Below are 17,349 nucleotides of genomic sequence, written 5' to 3'. Positions count from 1 at the left end.
GTTAATGGACATATACATGTAAATGGAGCAGCAGTGAAGTCATTAATCTCAGCTATGAAGTTGACATTTCAGACCATTAGCATACATGACCTAAATCTTCCATATATGAAACGAAATTATATGCATGTGCAAAGCAGTGGCGTTGTTGTGCAAAGCAGTGACGTTGTTGTGCAAAGCAGTGGCGTTGTTGTGCAAAGCAGTGGCGTTTTTGTGCAAAGCAGTGGCGTTTTTGTGTAAAGCAGTGGCGTTTTTGTGCAAAGCAGGACGCAGGAAGGTTGAGGGATGCAGGAGGACAAACAAACAAGGGAAAGGAGAGGGAGGGTGGATCTCATAAGGAACCAATCACAAGCTCTAGCTCTCAGCTACGCGATGCTCTGATAGGAGGGTGAAAAGGTAAAGCTTACAGAAAACAAAAGTACTGATGCAGGCACGCTAAGAAAGTCACAGTCCACTAAATGTTACAACCACAATTTGGCCTTCAATTAAAACACAGTCAGGAAAGAGAGCACATGCTATTGTTGGGGTAATGTAACATGTTGAATATAATAATTAATATAAATATATATATAAATTAATATAAATATCACATTTATTAATAAACTACCAATGATTCACTGACAATGCCGGTGAAAAAAATAACTACGGTTTAATGTACAGTCTTAAAAACATTCAGGAGCAAACAGCAAAAGTTAGTCTCATCATTTTGCCTGGCTGTTATTTTAACTTCCCAGCCGTGAGAGATTGAAGATGCAACACTGGTTTTAAATCCAGTGGGCTTCGCTTTACTGGCCAAACTCAATCACAAACTGGATGCGAACGGGAGTGCTGCATCTTCTCAAAATAGCACACCACACGCACAGAGTCACAAGACTTACATCAACAGGACTGCAAGTCACCAGATTATACCGAAGAGGAAGAGAAGATGCCAGCTTAGAGCTACACCATTTCACTCAGTCATTCGTTTTAGGAAAGTCACGGAGGACATAGGCAGACAGGGATATATTCCACAAAGCATTATGGGTACAGTAGTACATCATGTGACAGGTCATGCTAAGAGATTGAGCAAGGCGTTCAGGGTCAAACAGCAGAAGAGATAGATGCAGTAGGTTCGCAGGAAAGGCGAGTCGAGGTGGTTGAACGCCACCTGGTGGCAGGTCCAGGAAAGGGCGTGGCTGAGGGTGTGCAGGGGCCCCTCCCCAACCCCCCTAGCCTGTGCCAGCGAGGCCAAGCGGGGCAGAGGCACCATAGCTAGAGGTGAGGAAAACAGAGTAGAGGCGGTACCTGAAGGCCGGCACTCGGCAGCGGATGTGGATGCCATCTCCCCCCTCCCGGGGGTGTCCACTGTGACCGAGGGGGGCAAGGACGCCATGTTGTCCTGGAGACAAGACCGTGGTGTCAACATATATACATATATATCTATCCAGAGTGTGTGTCTGTGTACGTATGTGTGTGTGTGTGTTTTGAAGAGAGTTGTTGTGCGTGGTACCTTAGCAGTGAATGAAGCTGGGGTTGGGGCGGGCCTCTTCCTCTGACCCTGACCAGATGCCCGGTAACAGTAGTGAGGCTTGCAGTAGAACTTCTCTGGAGGAGACAAACACAAGCAGAACATCAGAGCAGAGTAAAAGCCTTTTGTCATACTGTGTTCACCCTGCGTGAGTCCTGTTTGAGAGTGCTGCTGAATGACACACGTTATTGTCCTCCGTCCCACGGCTCAACTAGTGGATTGACTGGGACAAACACTACCACTGACATACAGCCTACTACTTATTCAGTTAGCACAACAGAGGCCTTTTGACAAATGTGACCACAGGACATGGTTGGAATTATTTTCCATGCTATAACTACATTAACGTTGTATCTACGTTCCACAGTGTCCAGGTCATATAACAGAATGACTGTCATTCAGTGGGGTCTTTTTGAAAGACAGATATGTATCAGACAGATATGTATCAGACATGTATCAGACAGATATTGATCAGACATGTATCAGACAGATATGTACCAGATATGTATCAGACAGATATGTATCAGACAGATATGTATCAGATACGTACCAGACAGATATGTATCAGATACGTACCAGACAGATATGTATCAGACAGATATTTATCAGATATGTATCAGACAGATATTTATCAGATATGTATCAGACAGATATTTATCAGATATGTATCAGATACGTACCAGACAGACATGTATCAGATACGTACCAGACAGACATGTATCAGATACGTACCAGACAGATATGTATCAGATACGTACCAGACAGATATGTATCAGACAGATATTTACCAGATATGTATCAGACAGATACGTACCAGATACGTATCAGACAGATATGTATCAGATACGTACCAGACAGATATGTATCAGATACGTACCAGACAGATATGTACCAGATATGTATCAGAAAGATATGTACCAGATATGTATCAGACAGATATGTATCAGATATGTATCAGACATATGTATCAGATATGTATCAGACAGATATGTATCAGATAGATATGTACCAGATATGTATCAGACAGATATGTACCAGATATGTATCAGACAGATATGTATCAGATACGTACCAGACAGATATGTATCAGATACGTACCAGACAGATATGTATCAGACAGATATTTACCAGATATGTATCAGACAGATATGTATCAGATACGTACCAGACAGATATGTATCAGACAGATATTTACCAGATATGTATCAGACAGATATGCATCAGACAGATATGCATCAGACAGATATGTATCAGACAGATATGTATCAGATATGTATCAGACAGATATGTATCAGATATGTATCAGACAGATATGTATCAGACAGATATGTATCAGATATGTATCAGACAGATATGTATCAGATATGTATCAGACAGATATGTATCAGACAGATATTTACCAGATATGCATCAGACAGATATGCATCAGACAGATATGCATCAGACAGATATGCATCAGACAGATATGTATCAGATATGTATCAGACAGATATGTATCAGACAGATATGTATCAGACAGATATGTATCAGATATGTATCAGACAGATATGTATCAGATATGTATCAGACAGATATGTATCAGACAGATATGTATCAGATATGTATCAGACAGATATGTATCAGATATGTATCAGACAGATATGTATCAGATATGTATCAGACAGATATGTATCAGATATGTATCAGACAGATATGTATCAGATATGTATCAGACAGACATGTATCAGATATGTATCAGACAGATATGTATCAGACAGATATGTATCAGACAGATATGTACCAGACAGATACGTACCAGACAGATATGTATCAGATATGTATCAGACAGATATGTATCAGATATGTATCAGACAGATATTTATCAGATATGTATCAGACAGAAATTTATCAGATATGTATCAGTCTGAAGTCAGATCTTTTTGTGTGATTTTAGAAACTCCTTAGGCCATTCCAATGAGGTCTTGCTACAAACATGTCTGGACTGAATAAAAGGGAAACCGCATCATAACCAAGGGGCTCAAACTGGTCTTCCTCCACGTACCATCTTCGACATCGAAGGCATAGGAGGAAAGTCGTAGTGTGGTGCCGCAGTAGTCACACTTGAAGCAGCTGCGATGGAAGAACTTGCCCTCGGCGCTCAGCCGCTCCATCACATACACACGCTTCCGGCAGAAGAAGCACACATCGCTGCCCCCAATGTTCTGAGGAAACTCCTTCCTCAGCGACCCCTGGATGGGAATGGGAGTAGACGAACGTGGATTAGGGTCTGGGAGGAGGTGCGCAGAGACTGGGTAAGAGGCTGGCCGTGTTCCTGAAGCCCCCAGCATCACAACTCACTTACAGGACCAATCAAGAGAGTTAGAGGATATGGAATCCAATGTCCCTAAGGACTTAGCGCCTTCTCACCATTGCAGGCTGCACAATGAGTGAGCCTGAGCTACTAGGAACTGTTAACACAACAAGAACAGAATAAGAACAGAACCACCTGCGATTACATGCATACCACAACAAACAGACACAATTAAAGTGAGGACACACACACATTTGTCTATTCCTTGTGAAAAGCAGACATGTATGTTCCCTAAAATTATGCCTTAACTTAATCTAGCACTAACACCTAACACTAACTTTGTATAAAACCTTACATTAAACCCAGTTTTAACACTAACAACAATTGGTTGTGTTACACTACACTTAACCCCTAAGCTGGAAACACTATTTTTTTGCTACGTCGGATAAAAAAATCCTTATCAGGAACATTTAGATTTTAAAGAAGTAAATACAGTTGATGTATTTAATGTAAACTGCATCCGTATGTTTTCAGCATAATTTTACTCCTTTAGCAGAAGCTTTTATCTTGCGCTACTTAGACTAAATACATCCATTTTAAGAAAGCTTGGTGAAACAACCACACAGTTCAGTAGTGAGTGCATTCTAATCAGTGAGTTATCGACAAAAGTCAGTCCTGAAAAGGAGAACAAATAAATAATCAACATAATAAGTCAAGTTAAAAGAGGACAACAGATGGTGGTGGTGGTGGGAGTGGAACTATATTAGGCACCCATCTGGCAGGTTTGTCCGTTTGTAGGGACTTCTGGTCCCCACTTATAATGCTGAACTTGGGTCTCTCTCTCACACTAACACACACCAAAGTTCAGAGTTAATATGGAGTTAGATGTGTCTCAATATTCGTAAATATATCAAAAAAATCTGTGTGTATATTCATCACAACTCACAAATAAAAATAAGATTTGTAAATGTAAAAAAATATTTTGTAAATAAAGATATTATCTGTAAATATTTAAACATATTTCACAAATAAAACAAATCTGTAAAACATTTACAACCGTTGCTTTACATTTACAAATCTTAAGTTTATTTACAGATCAGAATTTTATTTGGACACATTTTTTGACACATTTTCCTTCGGTCGACAAGTTCTCGTATGCGTGCTATCAGTCAGAGGGCTCGCTTGGTGGGACTTATGGAATATCCGGACTGAAGCCTGGTAGATTGGAGTCTATAGGTAGCTAGGACATGTTGTTCCTGAAAATATCTTTTCACATTTACAATTCCTATTTTTATTTCTGAGTTGTGTGGAATGTACGCACAGAGCTTTTAGATATATTTACGAATATTGAGACACATCTAACTCCCTAAGTTAGTTTCTAACTAACACGCGCGCGCACGCACACACGCACACACACATACACGCACACACACACGCGCACGCACACACGCACACGCACACACGCACGCACGCACACACGCACACGCACACACGCACACACACAATTCAAATACATCTCTAGAACTTCAAGGAAGCCCTAGTTGCACTCACCAAATACCACAGCTACATTCACTAGCAGGAGTCACTTGACTCTTAGGTCTGACTACAAGCCTATAATACCACTGGCTCTTACCAATTCCACCAATGCCCTCTTGTCAAGCAAGGGCTTAGGTTCCTCCTGGGGTTCAAGCCGATTGGCTATCTGCTCAGCCAATGAGCTCACTCCCCCTGTGTACATCTTTACATATCTCTATTGACAGCAGGAAGAGAAAGAAATGACAGTTGGATATGGAAGAGACGGTGGATAAAAACAACGATACGAAAGTGACATGATTTGCAAAGAAACGTTAGAATGGCAGCGGTACTGAGAGAGGTCAAAGGGTAAACTATATATCACACGTGAGGTAATAGCGCTAACTATATAGCACAGGAGGGGAGGTAATAATTTTAACTATGTACAACAAGAAGTGAGGTACCACTGGAATGAAAAGCACTAGAGATAAAGGTAAAAGAACAATAATAAACAGATATCATTTCAGGAAATGAAACCATGATTGGTTGATCAAGCGTGTATATGCGTTTGGCCCAGCAGATTAACTGCTTCAAATTAGCGTTTTCACTCTTAATCATTAGCAAACCCAACTGCTAGAACTCATGAAAACTGATCGAGACTAATAAAGCCATGAGCCACACAAGTGTACCACAGCCTACCTGGATCTAAACCATTCAAACAGCCGTCCGTTTATGGGCAGCACCATCTCTTGACTGGCCAAGTGAGGCTGGGCAATGCCCTGGGCTTAATCTGTGGCCACGCACGCACACATGGCCCCACCCACCCACCCACCTACCATTGGCTAATGAAACAAGATAATTTAATCAAATGTTACCATCAATCGTGTGCACGCAAAAGATCAGCGATAATCTCTCAAACACTTAACATTTTAGTCATTTAGCTGACTTCCTTATCCAGAGCTACTTACAGTAGTGAGTGAACACATTTTCATACTGGGATTTGAACCCACAGCTCTGGCATTGCAAGTGCCATGCTCTGCCACCTGAACAACACAAGGCACTCTTCTTAACCTTACTGTAGGCTAAGGTGCAGTGTGAACATGCCTACAGACCTACTTAGCTGTAAGCCATAACTAAAATAGCAGTAATCCAGCAGGCACAGTCACAGTAGCCACCTATGCCAAAGAAAAAGTAGAGGATATAAATATTTCAAAGTGCGTTTGAGTTTAACTGTCAAAAATTCTATATAGTTAGTCCCAGCATGCAGTGGTATATCTTATTACCCCAGTCCGGTTAAAAAAGAACCTGGTCTGTCAACACGAGGATCAAATGAGGCAGTCCTGAGGTAAAAACATCAGGCAGCACAGTAACCAAAACGGGACAGGACAGGAGATATCTCAACATTCTCATCTCCATGTCAGTGTCAACAGCACACTAAACACCAGAGCAAGTTGAGCAGGCTCTACACATGAAACACTGTTCACTTCCACGCGTTAGGAAACACTGGATGTCAGTTACGTTCCATCAAACAGACCAGGCAATGAGTGAGGGAGAGAGTGTGTTAGTATGTCCCCAGGACGTGGGGCTACCTGTCTGAGAGTTTCTCGTGACGAGATTAGACTCTTTGCGCTCTGGATGCGGCACAGGTGCCTCTGTTCTATAAAGAAACGTGCCGACCTTGTCTTAGGCTCCAGGGGAAAGATGGAGAGAGAGGACAGTTATGGCAGGAGAACTTAGCTAGAAAAGGAAGAAGAAATGCAGGCAGACAATAAGGAAAACAGAAATGGAGATCTGGGTCATATTTATGGAATACAGATGACCAACACCACCACATGAAGCATCTGACTAATCAAAACTCAAGTCGTAAACTTACTCAATCCGACATGAATAACACGCTGTAAAGATAGTAAATACCAGGCCGGTTCTATGGTAGTTATAAATTCCTTAATCCCAGGGCAAGGCTATGGAACGGGGCTGCGTATCACCTGTGGCTTCGACGGCTTGTCTTGAAACTGTTCAGCTAGCTGTTCAGCCCTTTCCTGTATACTAAGGACATGTAATGGCACATGGTCATCAGAGCACAGAGGCCCTGGCGCCTGCAGAAAAAGGAATTGCTAGATTACAAAGACCAGAATCAGTGAAATGGCAAAATCGAGCCATGTACATTATCTTGCGCATGCACACACAAACGATGCATGCACCAGAGATCCAGATTTATTTAATCTCTTTTAAGATGGCTTTAAATACCCTCCCTGATTGTGTTAGATGATTTAGCTTTGTGTGCTATGCCATTTGTGCATGCTTTACTGGTTTAAAGTGCATTAAGGATGGTCTTGTAAGCATTGCATTAAGGATGGTCTTGTAAGCACTGCATTAAGGATGGTCTTGTAAGCACTGCATTAAGGATGGTCTTGTAAGCACTGCATTAAGGATGGTCTTGTAAGCACTGCATTAAGGATGGTCTTGTAAGCACTGCATTAAGGATGGTCTTGTAAGCACTGCATTAAGGATGGTCTTGTAAGCACTGCATTAAGGATGGTCTTGTAAGCACTGCATTAAGGATGGTCTTGTAAGCACTGCATTAAGGATGGTCTTGTAAACAAGTGCTTTTATGATGTTCTTATAAACACTGCATTTATTCAAGCACAAATGCAGTATATAGGTCAGCTTATCAGGTTGGCACTCCGGAAAAAATGGGGCTACCCGTCTGACAGCCTCAGGGGAGGGGGTCTCTGGGCTCTGACAGCGAGACAGGTGCCACTGTTCTATAAAGAAAGGTGAGGGCTTTTTCTTAGGCTCCAGGGAAACAAAGAGGACAGAAATTGGACCGTTAGGATAGCATAGGAATGATGAGTTAAATAGTAACTCAGATTAGAGATATAAATAAATACAAAAACACCCAACAACAATCTCAAAAGTTAAATAAATAAGCTAGGCCTCGGCGTCTCACTTACAGATCACACATTCTGATATTAGTTACTTCACACAAGATGCCATGCCACAGTGTTCACCTTTGGCTTCACAGGTTTGCCCTTAAACTTAGCGACTAGCCTGGCAGACCTCTCCTGAATGCTAGGGATGTGAATAGCCTTATGAACATCAGATGGCTCCGGTTCCATTATCTGCAGGGCAAAACAAAGTTAGGTTGGGTTGTGTTTTTACCAGCTTTGTCACTAAATGTGGTGATACTGGTTTGATGAAGCAAGCTGCCAGTAAGTGTTGACCTGAAAATAAATATATTTAAGGTCATGGAATAGGAGAAATCTAATGAACAAAGGCAGATATGTCTTGTATCTGTGTGTCAAAAAGCACCAGAAACACCAAAAGTGCCCAAACTTAACTAGAAAACCTACCACGAAAAGAAAAAAAGTCCCTATATGCTCACTCTTTGACCTTGTTGCAATCACTTCATTGTGCCCCAGACAAGAGACAGATACACTGTGTGTCGTCTGTTCCCCAAGAGAGAGCCAGGGCACAGGCCTAGACCACCATGGTTACCCAACATCGGAGGGAAGTGGCTCTGTGTGCTGTCTCCCTCCTCTAGACTGTATCTAATCCATCACCACAGACACTAACAGGCTCTAATCACAGGATCTCTAACCACAGGCAATATGGCCCCCCACCTTCACACCCTCAGAAAGTTAACACAAAAACAACAACAACAACCCACTCACTAGGAAGGGAGACTGAACAGCAACAGTTTATTTTAGGTAGGAATTTCCTAACAGAGGTTGCTATGGGAAAGGCCCAAGGATCACAACAGGAGAACTTGAAGAAAGAAAAGACCTGGTAAAGAGCACATCAGGAAAAGGACTGGGGAAGAAGGGAGAGATGCACGGAGACAGCAAGAAGATGCGGGGAGACAGCAAGGAGACGCGGGGAGACAGCAAGGAGACGCGGGGAGACAGCAAGGAGACGTGGGGAGACAGCAAGGAGACAACAAAGAGACGCGGGGAGACAGCAAGGTGACGCGGGGAGACAGCAAGGAGACTGCAAGGAGACGCGGGGAGACAGCAAGGTGACGCGGGGAGACAGCAAGGAGACGCGGGGAGACAGCAAGGAGACGCGGGGAGACAGCAAGCTGACGCGGGGAGACAGCAAGGAGAAGCGGTGAGACAGCAAGAAGACTGCAAGGAGACGCGGGGAGACAACAAGGAGACTGCAAGGAGACGCAGGCTGACTGCTGGGAGTGAATGAAGGTGTGTTTGGTATTGCACAGACTAGTCACCTGTGAGTGAAGAGAGAGCGAGGAGGTGGAAGCGGAGGAGGAGAGCATAATGGTTTTCTTAGGGCAGCTCCGTGAGCTCCAGGCTGTACTGCTTCTTGGCTTGAGAGAGCAGAGAATGACAGGCCATCACCAACACACACACACACTACCCATGCTACACAAAACACTCATAAACACTACAACTGAATGCATATTCAAATGAGGTAAATCAGCACACACACATTTACATATCAATTTAATCAACCAGAGAGGGTCATTGACATCCACGGAAAATCCTCCCTTACAGTGCTCGTCAACCAGTGCTCATCTATGTCACTTCCCTTCTGCTTCGAGCACATTAGTAACAAACATAAAAACCACACAGCCCAAAAACTGCTCCAGAACTGACCCGCATTTCCCAGCTTCAGCGGTTATACAATTAGTAAGCATGAGATCCAGTTCAATACAACAACCTCATAAACCATTAAAACCTCTGAAATAGATGACATAAATGAGTCTGAAGTGCTACTAGAACAAGTGCAATAATTAGTGAGGCTGTGCTGGAGACCTCCCACAGTCCACTCTGTCTACATTGTGACGGCTTCATGGTGTATTAGCTAGTATTGCCACTTAAATTCTCTCTTTCTCACAGCTTTCAACCGCTACCTCGCCTGGATTTCACAGGGTCAACCAAGTACAGCTTCGAACGAGACATTTCGCTTAGGTGCTCAAAAACTTTGACTTTTCATTTTAATATTTTTTTTTTTAAATACCCCGAAATGACAAACATGCTTGGAATATAAGCAGCCTGGGGCGAGGTTGAAGATTTGATACTAGCACAATAAAGATCACTGAGCGGCCCACAAGTTAAGGTGATTGTCCATTTTTCTATGAAAGCATGGGGTTACTGGGCATTCTGGTAGCTGGAACGGATAGCATGATTAGCTGGTTAGCTGGAGTGGGCAGGAACTAATAGTGTCATTCTCTTATTGGTCAAATGCAGTCATACCTGCTCCCCTCTGCTGGGTAGGATCTGACACTTGACCCTCTCTTTATAGTGGGGACTGAGCTGCTCCTGTTGCGGGGTGCGCTTCCGAGACAATGTGGAAGAGCGAGAACGCAGGTGTGGAGCAGGAGAGGAGAGGAGGAAGAGAGGGGAGCAGAAGGAGTGGAGCAGGAGTAGTGGGGATGAAGGAAGCAGGAGGAGAGGGGATGAGAGGAGCAGGGACAGCAGGAGGAGTGGAGAAAAGGATGTGCCACACGGGACAAGAGAACATCACTTGACGTGACAGACTGTTTGACCGGTCAGCAGGCCACTCCCACACACACACACACACACACACACACACCTGCTGGCTCTGGCACCACACAGACAACCATCTGATCAACAGCTTTTGGAACACGGTTAAAAAAAGATCACTGACCTTCCAGTCATTCCCACAACAAACTGATTTCACCCGCCGGCCCGCCCGCCCCCCCCGAAGACAACACCAGGTTAGTGCTCAGTAACAGTCAGTCGGGGAGAACAAGACAAATCAGCCCCCTCATCTAGACTACTGGGACACACCACCGCTGGTTAGGGACATCCAGGTGTTAGACAGACTAGTTTCTATGGATCTAGGTCCAACTCTTTACCTGTCTCCATGCAGGGACCGGAGTTAGGCGGACTGGCTCCCTGGGAGGGCCCACGGGGGCAGGGGGGGGGGGCAGCGCCAGAAGGAGATCCAGATTGGGCAGAGAATCCCCCTTTGACCAATGGATGATGGGTGGAAGGGGAGTGACAGCCGACAGGGCCAATAAGAGAGCAGACACAGTGAATGTAACCCGTCGTGAGTCACAGGCATGATGCATGGTGGGAGGAGAGAAGAAAGGGGGTGAATCATGAGTCACGCTGGTTGAAAAACTACGAACTGGGAGCAAAAACTGAAAGTGTGTTATGAGGACGGCATGCTATCACCTAATTATATAATAGTCTGTTGTCCCAACCCCGCTGGACTTCTATTGGATGTTACATTTCACCAACCCTCCCCCATGTCCCGTTCGCAGTAAGTTATATCTAGTTTCTCTCATTTTCAGACCAGGTGGGAAAACCTGAAAGAAAAAGTATATTATTTCTGTTTTGCTATTCTACACACCGCATTGTTTTACATGGACAAATCTGGAGGTTTTAATCTGTGGTTTCCCAGGACACGCTCACACCTTGTCATACGTACCACCAACCCAGGCTACTGTATTTAGAGCACACAGGTACTCTGTACTCCGACACCACAAGCAATCCAAGCTGGCCTTCATGGAGGTACCACATCATAATGCTGAACTGATGGAGTAGCCAACTCCTTCGCCACACCCGCTTCTAACCCGGGTCTACACAGACAGAAACCTGCCGGGGCAAACCCTGCCGGGGCAAACCCTAGAATTTGTAGCTTGCACAGATGGAACCACATCCAGAAGCGGATGAGGAAGATCCAGTGTGTCAACCAGCTGACAACGATACGTTCTAGGCCGAGTGCTTGTCTGACTTACATTGCTGGCATGTGAGAGCATTATTTCAAAGGATTTGAGGTTTTGTTTAAGAGGTGGGAGAACACAGGGCAACACAGGCCGGCACAGGCCAAGAATTTGAAACTTAGGCTAAATAAACATGTGAAAGAGTTAGGCGCCGTACCAAAGAACACTATGAGTAGACTGTCCCACAGCTTAGAGTGTTGAATATTTATAATGCACTGGTAAAGACATGGAGCCCACTGGACACGGAAATACACACCCACACACACCCACTGACACACACACACACACACACACACACAACACATTTAGATAACATCCACCACACTTTTAGATAACACCCACCCCACCTTTAGATAACACCCACCCCATCTTTAGATAACACCCACCCCACCTTTAGATAACACCCACCCCACCTTTAGATAACACCCACCCCATCTTTAGATAACACCCACCCCATCTTTAGATAACACCCACCCCACCTTTAGATAACACCCACCCCACCTTTAGATAACACCCACCCCATCTTTAGATAACACCCACCCCACCTTTAGATAACACCCACCCCACCTTTAGATAACACCCACCCCATCTTTAGACAACACCCACCCCATCTTTAGACAACACCCACCCCATCTTTAGATAACATCCACCACACTTTTAGATAACATCCACCACACTTTTAGATAACACCCACCCCCCCTTTAGATAACACCCACCCCCCCTTTAGAAAACACCCACCCCACCTTTAGATAACACCCACCCCACCTTTAGATAACACCCACCCCACCTTTAGATAACACCCACCCCACCTTTGGACAACACCCACCCCACCTTTAGACAACATCCACCCCACCTTTAGATAACACCCACCCCATCTTTAGATAACATCCACCCCACCTTTAGATAACATCCACCCCACCTTTAGATAACATCCACCCCACCTTTAGATAACACCCACCCCATCTTTAGATAACACCCACCCCACCTTTAGATAACACCCACCCCACCTATAGATAACACCCACCCCACCTTTAGATAACACCCACCCCACCTTTAGATAACACCCACCCCACCTTTAGATAACACCCACCCCATCTTTAGATAACACCCACCCCATCTTTAGATAACACCCACCCCACATTTAGATAACACCCACCCCACCTTTAGATAACATCCACCCCACCTTTAGGACTGTCCATTCTGGTGTGACAGTCCTAATTAAAAAAAACTATAATGAACATTAGCAAGGCTTAGCTTCTGTAGAAACCAGCTTGTACATCCTCTTTCATGAGCTATTTATAACTAGTTATTATACCAAAAGGAAAATGACAACTCACCATTGATTTACCAATCATATTTCAGATTGAACCAAGAGGCAGACTATTCACTTAGAATATTTTCAACAATTACATTTACACCAATCAGGATATCCTCAGAGTCTTCTGTGTATCAGGGATCTAATCAGATATAGCAATACCACACACTCAGAGGAATTTGGGAATGGCAGATATTGGGAACGTTGCCTGTAAGTTGTCTTTATAAGTCAACAATAGAGGCTTGTACTCCACTAACCCACTAGGCCCTCCCACGGCTACAGGCCTGCAGTACAGCCCCCCCAGGGTGACTGACCCGCAGTCAGGTCTTGGGTTGGCTCTGTAAACCCGTTCACCCCCTCAGAACTAGAGGAACCAGCCAATCAGCACTACTAGGCCAACTGCATAACCAGAGAACAATACACAACCAGGCCCAGACCACAGAGACATGAGTATTCTGGTTCTGTACACTCAGAGGTGATGACTTAGGATCAGGTCCACCATGACTACACAGTCATATTTATTAGGGAGGACTGATCTCAGTACTCCTGTTTGGAGACTAAAACAGAGACCTTGGAGTTCAAGACCTTGGTGAATACAATATTACAGCGCTGATACACACTCAGGAGTTCATGAGTCATAGCAGACGCTGCAGACAGGGAACCTCACCCAACATACGCATATTTGTGTGCAAACTACAGCGGTCATCAAGCAATGCATCATTGGGCAACCTCAAACACAAGCAACATGTCTGACATGACTCTTTTCTTTGGGCTCAAATACAAACCAGTTCAACGGCAGTCAGGCGAGAAAACCCCCTCCTTCTAACGCCCAGGCATAATGATTCTCCCATACCTGTCGTTTGAGGCCCTTGGATTCGGCAGGGGCATTCTCCTCAAACTTGGCGAGGAGCTGAGTAGCCATGGATTTGACTTTGTTATGATTCCCTGTGGAGTCCTCCTTCATCTTCCTGTCCATTGGAGCGGTGCAGTTAGTTGGCCTGTCGTCACGGTTCTCCTTGGAAATCTCCTCCTGTTCCAAACACACAGACAGTACGCGACCCAGAATAAGCCTGACCCGAGACACTGTTCCTACCCATCCGCAATGTTAAACGTCCGAATGACATTTTTAGCCCCGAACGCATTTTACTCACGTCTTCCGAGTGGCCAGTCTGACTGGTCTTCCTCCTCTTTCCGGAACCTTCTACATCCTTCTCCTTTTTGTCCTGTCAATCACATAGTCATGTTGTCATGGTTATTTGGAGCAGACAGCTGTTGACTCACAGCGCTGAAACACATGAAAGGAAAGAGGAACACTGACACCGGTTTTCGGGTTCCTGACCTTTGGGTTGCGTTTGCGGGAGATGGCGATGCTCTGGCCCAGCTTGCTCAGGAACGAGATGGGAGACTTGGTGCTGTTGATCAATGCAGCCTTCTCTTCAGGGCTCATGTTCTGGTTCTCTGAAAAACGGAAAACACAGGATGTCAAAACAAGCGGTCAACACGGACGAGGCGGCCCCTCCGTGTCACTGGTCCGTACGGTACTAACGAATGAGATCCATTACTCCGGGAATAACATTTAAATCGTTCATCATCCAAACCCCGCCCACCCAGTTTATGAAACCAAGGAAAGGAGGGCAGTACTCACCACCGGCTCCAGGGGGCACCGTGTCCTTGAACATCTCATAGAACTGGCTGAGGTACATGACCATGGAGAGTTTGTCGGGCTCAGACACCTGGGACATCTCCTTGCCCGTCATGCAGGGTGAGATGCCAAACTCCCGCTCGGCCACATCAAAGCCCAACTGGTTGTTCTTCTGTTGGTCCCGTTCGTCCAGGGAGTCAAAGTCACTGTTGGGCAGAGAGGGACAGAAAGACTAGGGAGTCAAAACAACAAGTGGCTTTGTGAATGTAATGTCACCTGACCTTCACCGACAAACCTGACAAATATTCTAAGCAGGTTCAAATGATGTAGGGTCCCTGATCACGCCTGAAAACAACGTCGCAACGTCACACTCCTCTATACAACCAATCCAATATGATAAGACTATTGCCATGCCAACCACTTTCCTTGTAGGTTATGTGCTGAAATGTTAGCACAGCGCGGCTATTATTAGCAGCATGTGAGAACCAATCACAGCTGTCTATGAGCGATTTCGAGCACATGTTTCTCGTCCATGCAGCGTATCAGGCCCCTCCCTCCCACAACCCCTTGGACTATGAAACCCAGCGAGGCTAAACTGAACCACTTGGTAAAGGTCAGTCAGAAGGCAGTCCAATTGGTTATAATGCTAATCGCTGTGTGGCCTAGAGAGGATAATGACCCCATCTCTCCCCTCACTAGGCAATGTGTCGGACTCTCGTGTGTGTGTGTGTGTGTGAGAGATACACTGCTTTCTCAGAGTCAACAGGCAATTCCACTCCTAGCTGTCACCTTGCTTAGTATGATATACGATCCTGAACCAAGGCTTCAGCCAGGCCATAAATAACTCACCTTAAAATCAGACAATGCCATAAACACCACCAGACAAGCTAATTCCTTCACGGCCTACAGTCGGTTTCTCGATAAGGGCCATGGTGAAAAGTGAGCCTACTGTAAGGACCAGACAAAGATCCACACTGACTGATGCTTAGTGATTGAGACTGTGTGTGGGATGTGTCCAACTCTAATGTAACGGCTGTGACAGACAACCCCGCTAAGCATTTCTACAGGGGTAGGAGACACAACGAGCGGGCAGGGGCTGACTCACATGAGGTCTGGTCTGTAGCGGTGGATCAGCGCACAAAGAGCCATGCCGCTCTTCCAGGACATGGTGAGGTCGGTCACGCTGACTTTCCGGTAGCCCTCTGTCTGCCTCTGACACCAGTTCAGCAGCTTGCTGGAGCGAGCGACGGACTCTGGGAGGGGACGAACATGTATGCCATTGACGCTTTGTTGTTCCTGTAATCGACCTCATTTGCGCTGACGCCAGTTAGCGTTAGCTTGCGATGCTAACCGCAGACCTAAACATGAATCGAGTCGGTCGAACTCTGAGGAGCCAAATGAAGGGCGTCCCTGCTAAAACTCAAAAAGTGTACCTTAAATTAAATCCAGTTAGCAAACACTAAATAAATCAGAAAAATGTGATAATCCTTTACTCCATCCACACAGCAGCATATATACTTCACACATGACCCTAATGGCATATTTTTTTTTTTTATAGTTAAGGTCTATTAAATAGGAACCATCAGGTGAACATCATGCATTTGGTCTTCAGGCATTTTAACGTGGAAATGCTTCACTAGTATGTCTAGGATGAAAGCAATACATTGCCTCATATTGCCTTGGAGAGGAACACTAATTTGCCTTACAGCAGAATATTCATTGAAACACTTCCCACCATTTCTTGTGAGCTTGGGTGTTGATGAGTTCACCACATTCTCCATTTCCAGGTGCATTTCCCTGCTTGAATCCCCTGTGTCAATGAGGTGTTGTACCTGGCACAAAGAGGAAGGACAGAGGTTGGAGAACGACACGGTTTGGACATTTCACACAAACCGGGTCTGACACACAGAGTACCGGGGACACCGGGGACACCACACTCCACCAGGCCTCAGTGTCGCTCATACCTGGTTGGGCCTGAGGAAGTGGAGGCTAATGTTCGGGTAGCGTGTGGTGGGGTCCACGCTGTAGTGACTGAAGTTCTTGTTGATGTTCTCTGGGGTTGTCTGAGGCAGCAGGCGATATATGCTCTCTCTGAAAGAAGGGAAAAGAAACATGCCGGAAACCATGGCAACTGAATTACAGAAGGCACAGGAGGGTTGAACAGGGGACACATTCCATTCCAGGGGCTCTCGTCCTATTAGTACTATAGGGGTAGCCGACATTGGCTCCTAAAACGGACCCTGTTCCTGGTAAAGCTCTCAGAGATAACCGAGGGGGAGGGGGCAGAGAGAGAGAGGGGGGGAGAGAAGAAAGAGTGAGAGGGTGAGAGAGGGTGTGTGTGTGTGTGTGTGTGTGTGTGTGTGTGCCAGAA

The 17,349-nt window shown here is 45.2% G+C and overlaps 1 protein-coding gene across 13 annotated transcripts in view; it reads right to left on the bottom strand.

The window, feature by feature from the left end:
- Positions 1-17,349, bottom strand: part of mical3a (microtubule associated monooxygenase, calponin and LIM domain containing 3a) — a 69,020-nt gene that overhangs the window by 32,569 nt on the left and 19,102 nt on the right. For 10 of the 13 annotated variants that reach the window (XR_004574791.1, XR_004574792.1, XM_034288252.1 and 7 more), the window contains exons 10-27: positions 16,943-17,069; positions 16,714-16,810; positions 16,084-16,231; positions 14,982-15,184; positions 14,676-14,794; positions 14,488-14,559; positions 14,190-14,366; positions 11,149-11,259; positions 10,523-10,603; positions 9,535-9,633; positions 8,318-8,428; positions 8,010-8,102; positions 7,292-7,402; positions 6,896-6,994; positions 5,428-5,544; positions 3,546-3,732; positions 1,487-1,581; positions 1,282-1,375 (exon numbers count right to left, since the gene is read on the bottom strand). Coding sequence is in view for 11 of the 13 variants with exons in the window: in XM_034288252.1 (XP_034144143.1) it covers positions 1,282-1,375; positions 1,487-1,581; positions 3,546-3,732; positions 5,428-5,544; positions 6,896-6,994; positions 7,292-7,402; positions 8,010-8,102; positions 8,318-8,428; positions 9,535-9,633; positions 10,523-10,603; positions 11,149-11,259; positions 14,190-14,366; positions 14,488-14,559; positions 14,676-14,794; positions 14,982-15,184; positions 16,084-16,231; positions 16,714-16,810; positions 16,943-17,069 (2,141 nt within the window). In the remaining 2 variants the exon portion in view is untranslated. The other 3 variants (XM_034288257.1, XM_029115134.2, XM_034288258.1) reach the window with 3 other exon arrangements.

This window comes from Esox lucius, chromosome 19, assembly GCF_011004845.1.
Source record: "Esox lucius isolate fEsoLuc1 chromosome 19, fEsoLuc1.pri, whole genome shotgun sequence".
In the NCBI taxonomy this organism is placed as follows: Eukaryota; Metazoa; Chordata; class Actinopteri; order Esociformes; family Esocidae; genus Esox; species Esox lucius.
Note: the sequence above shows the minus strand (reverse complement) of the source record. Positions and strands in the feature narration are given on the sequence as shown.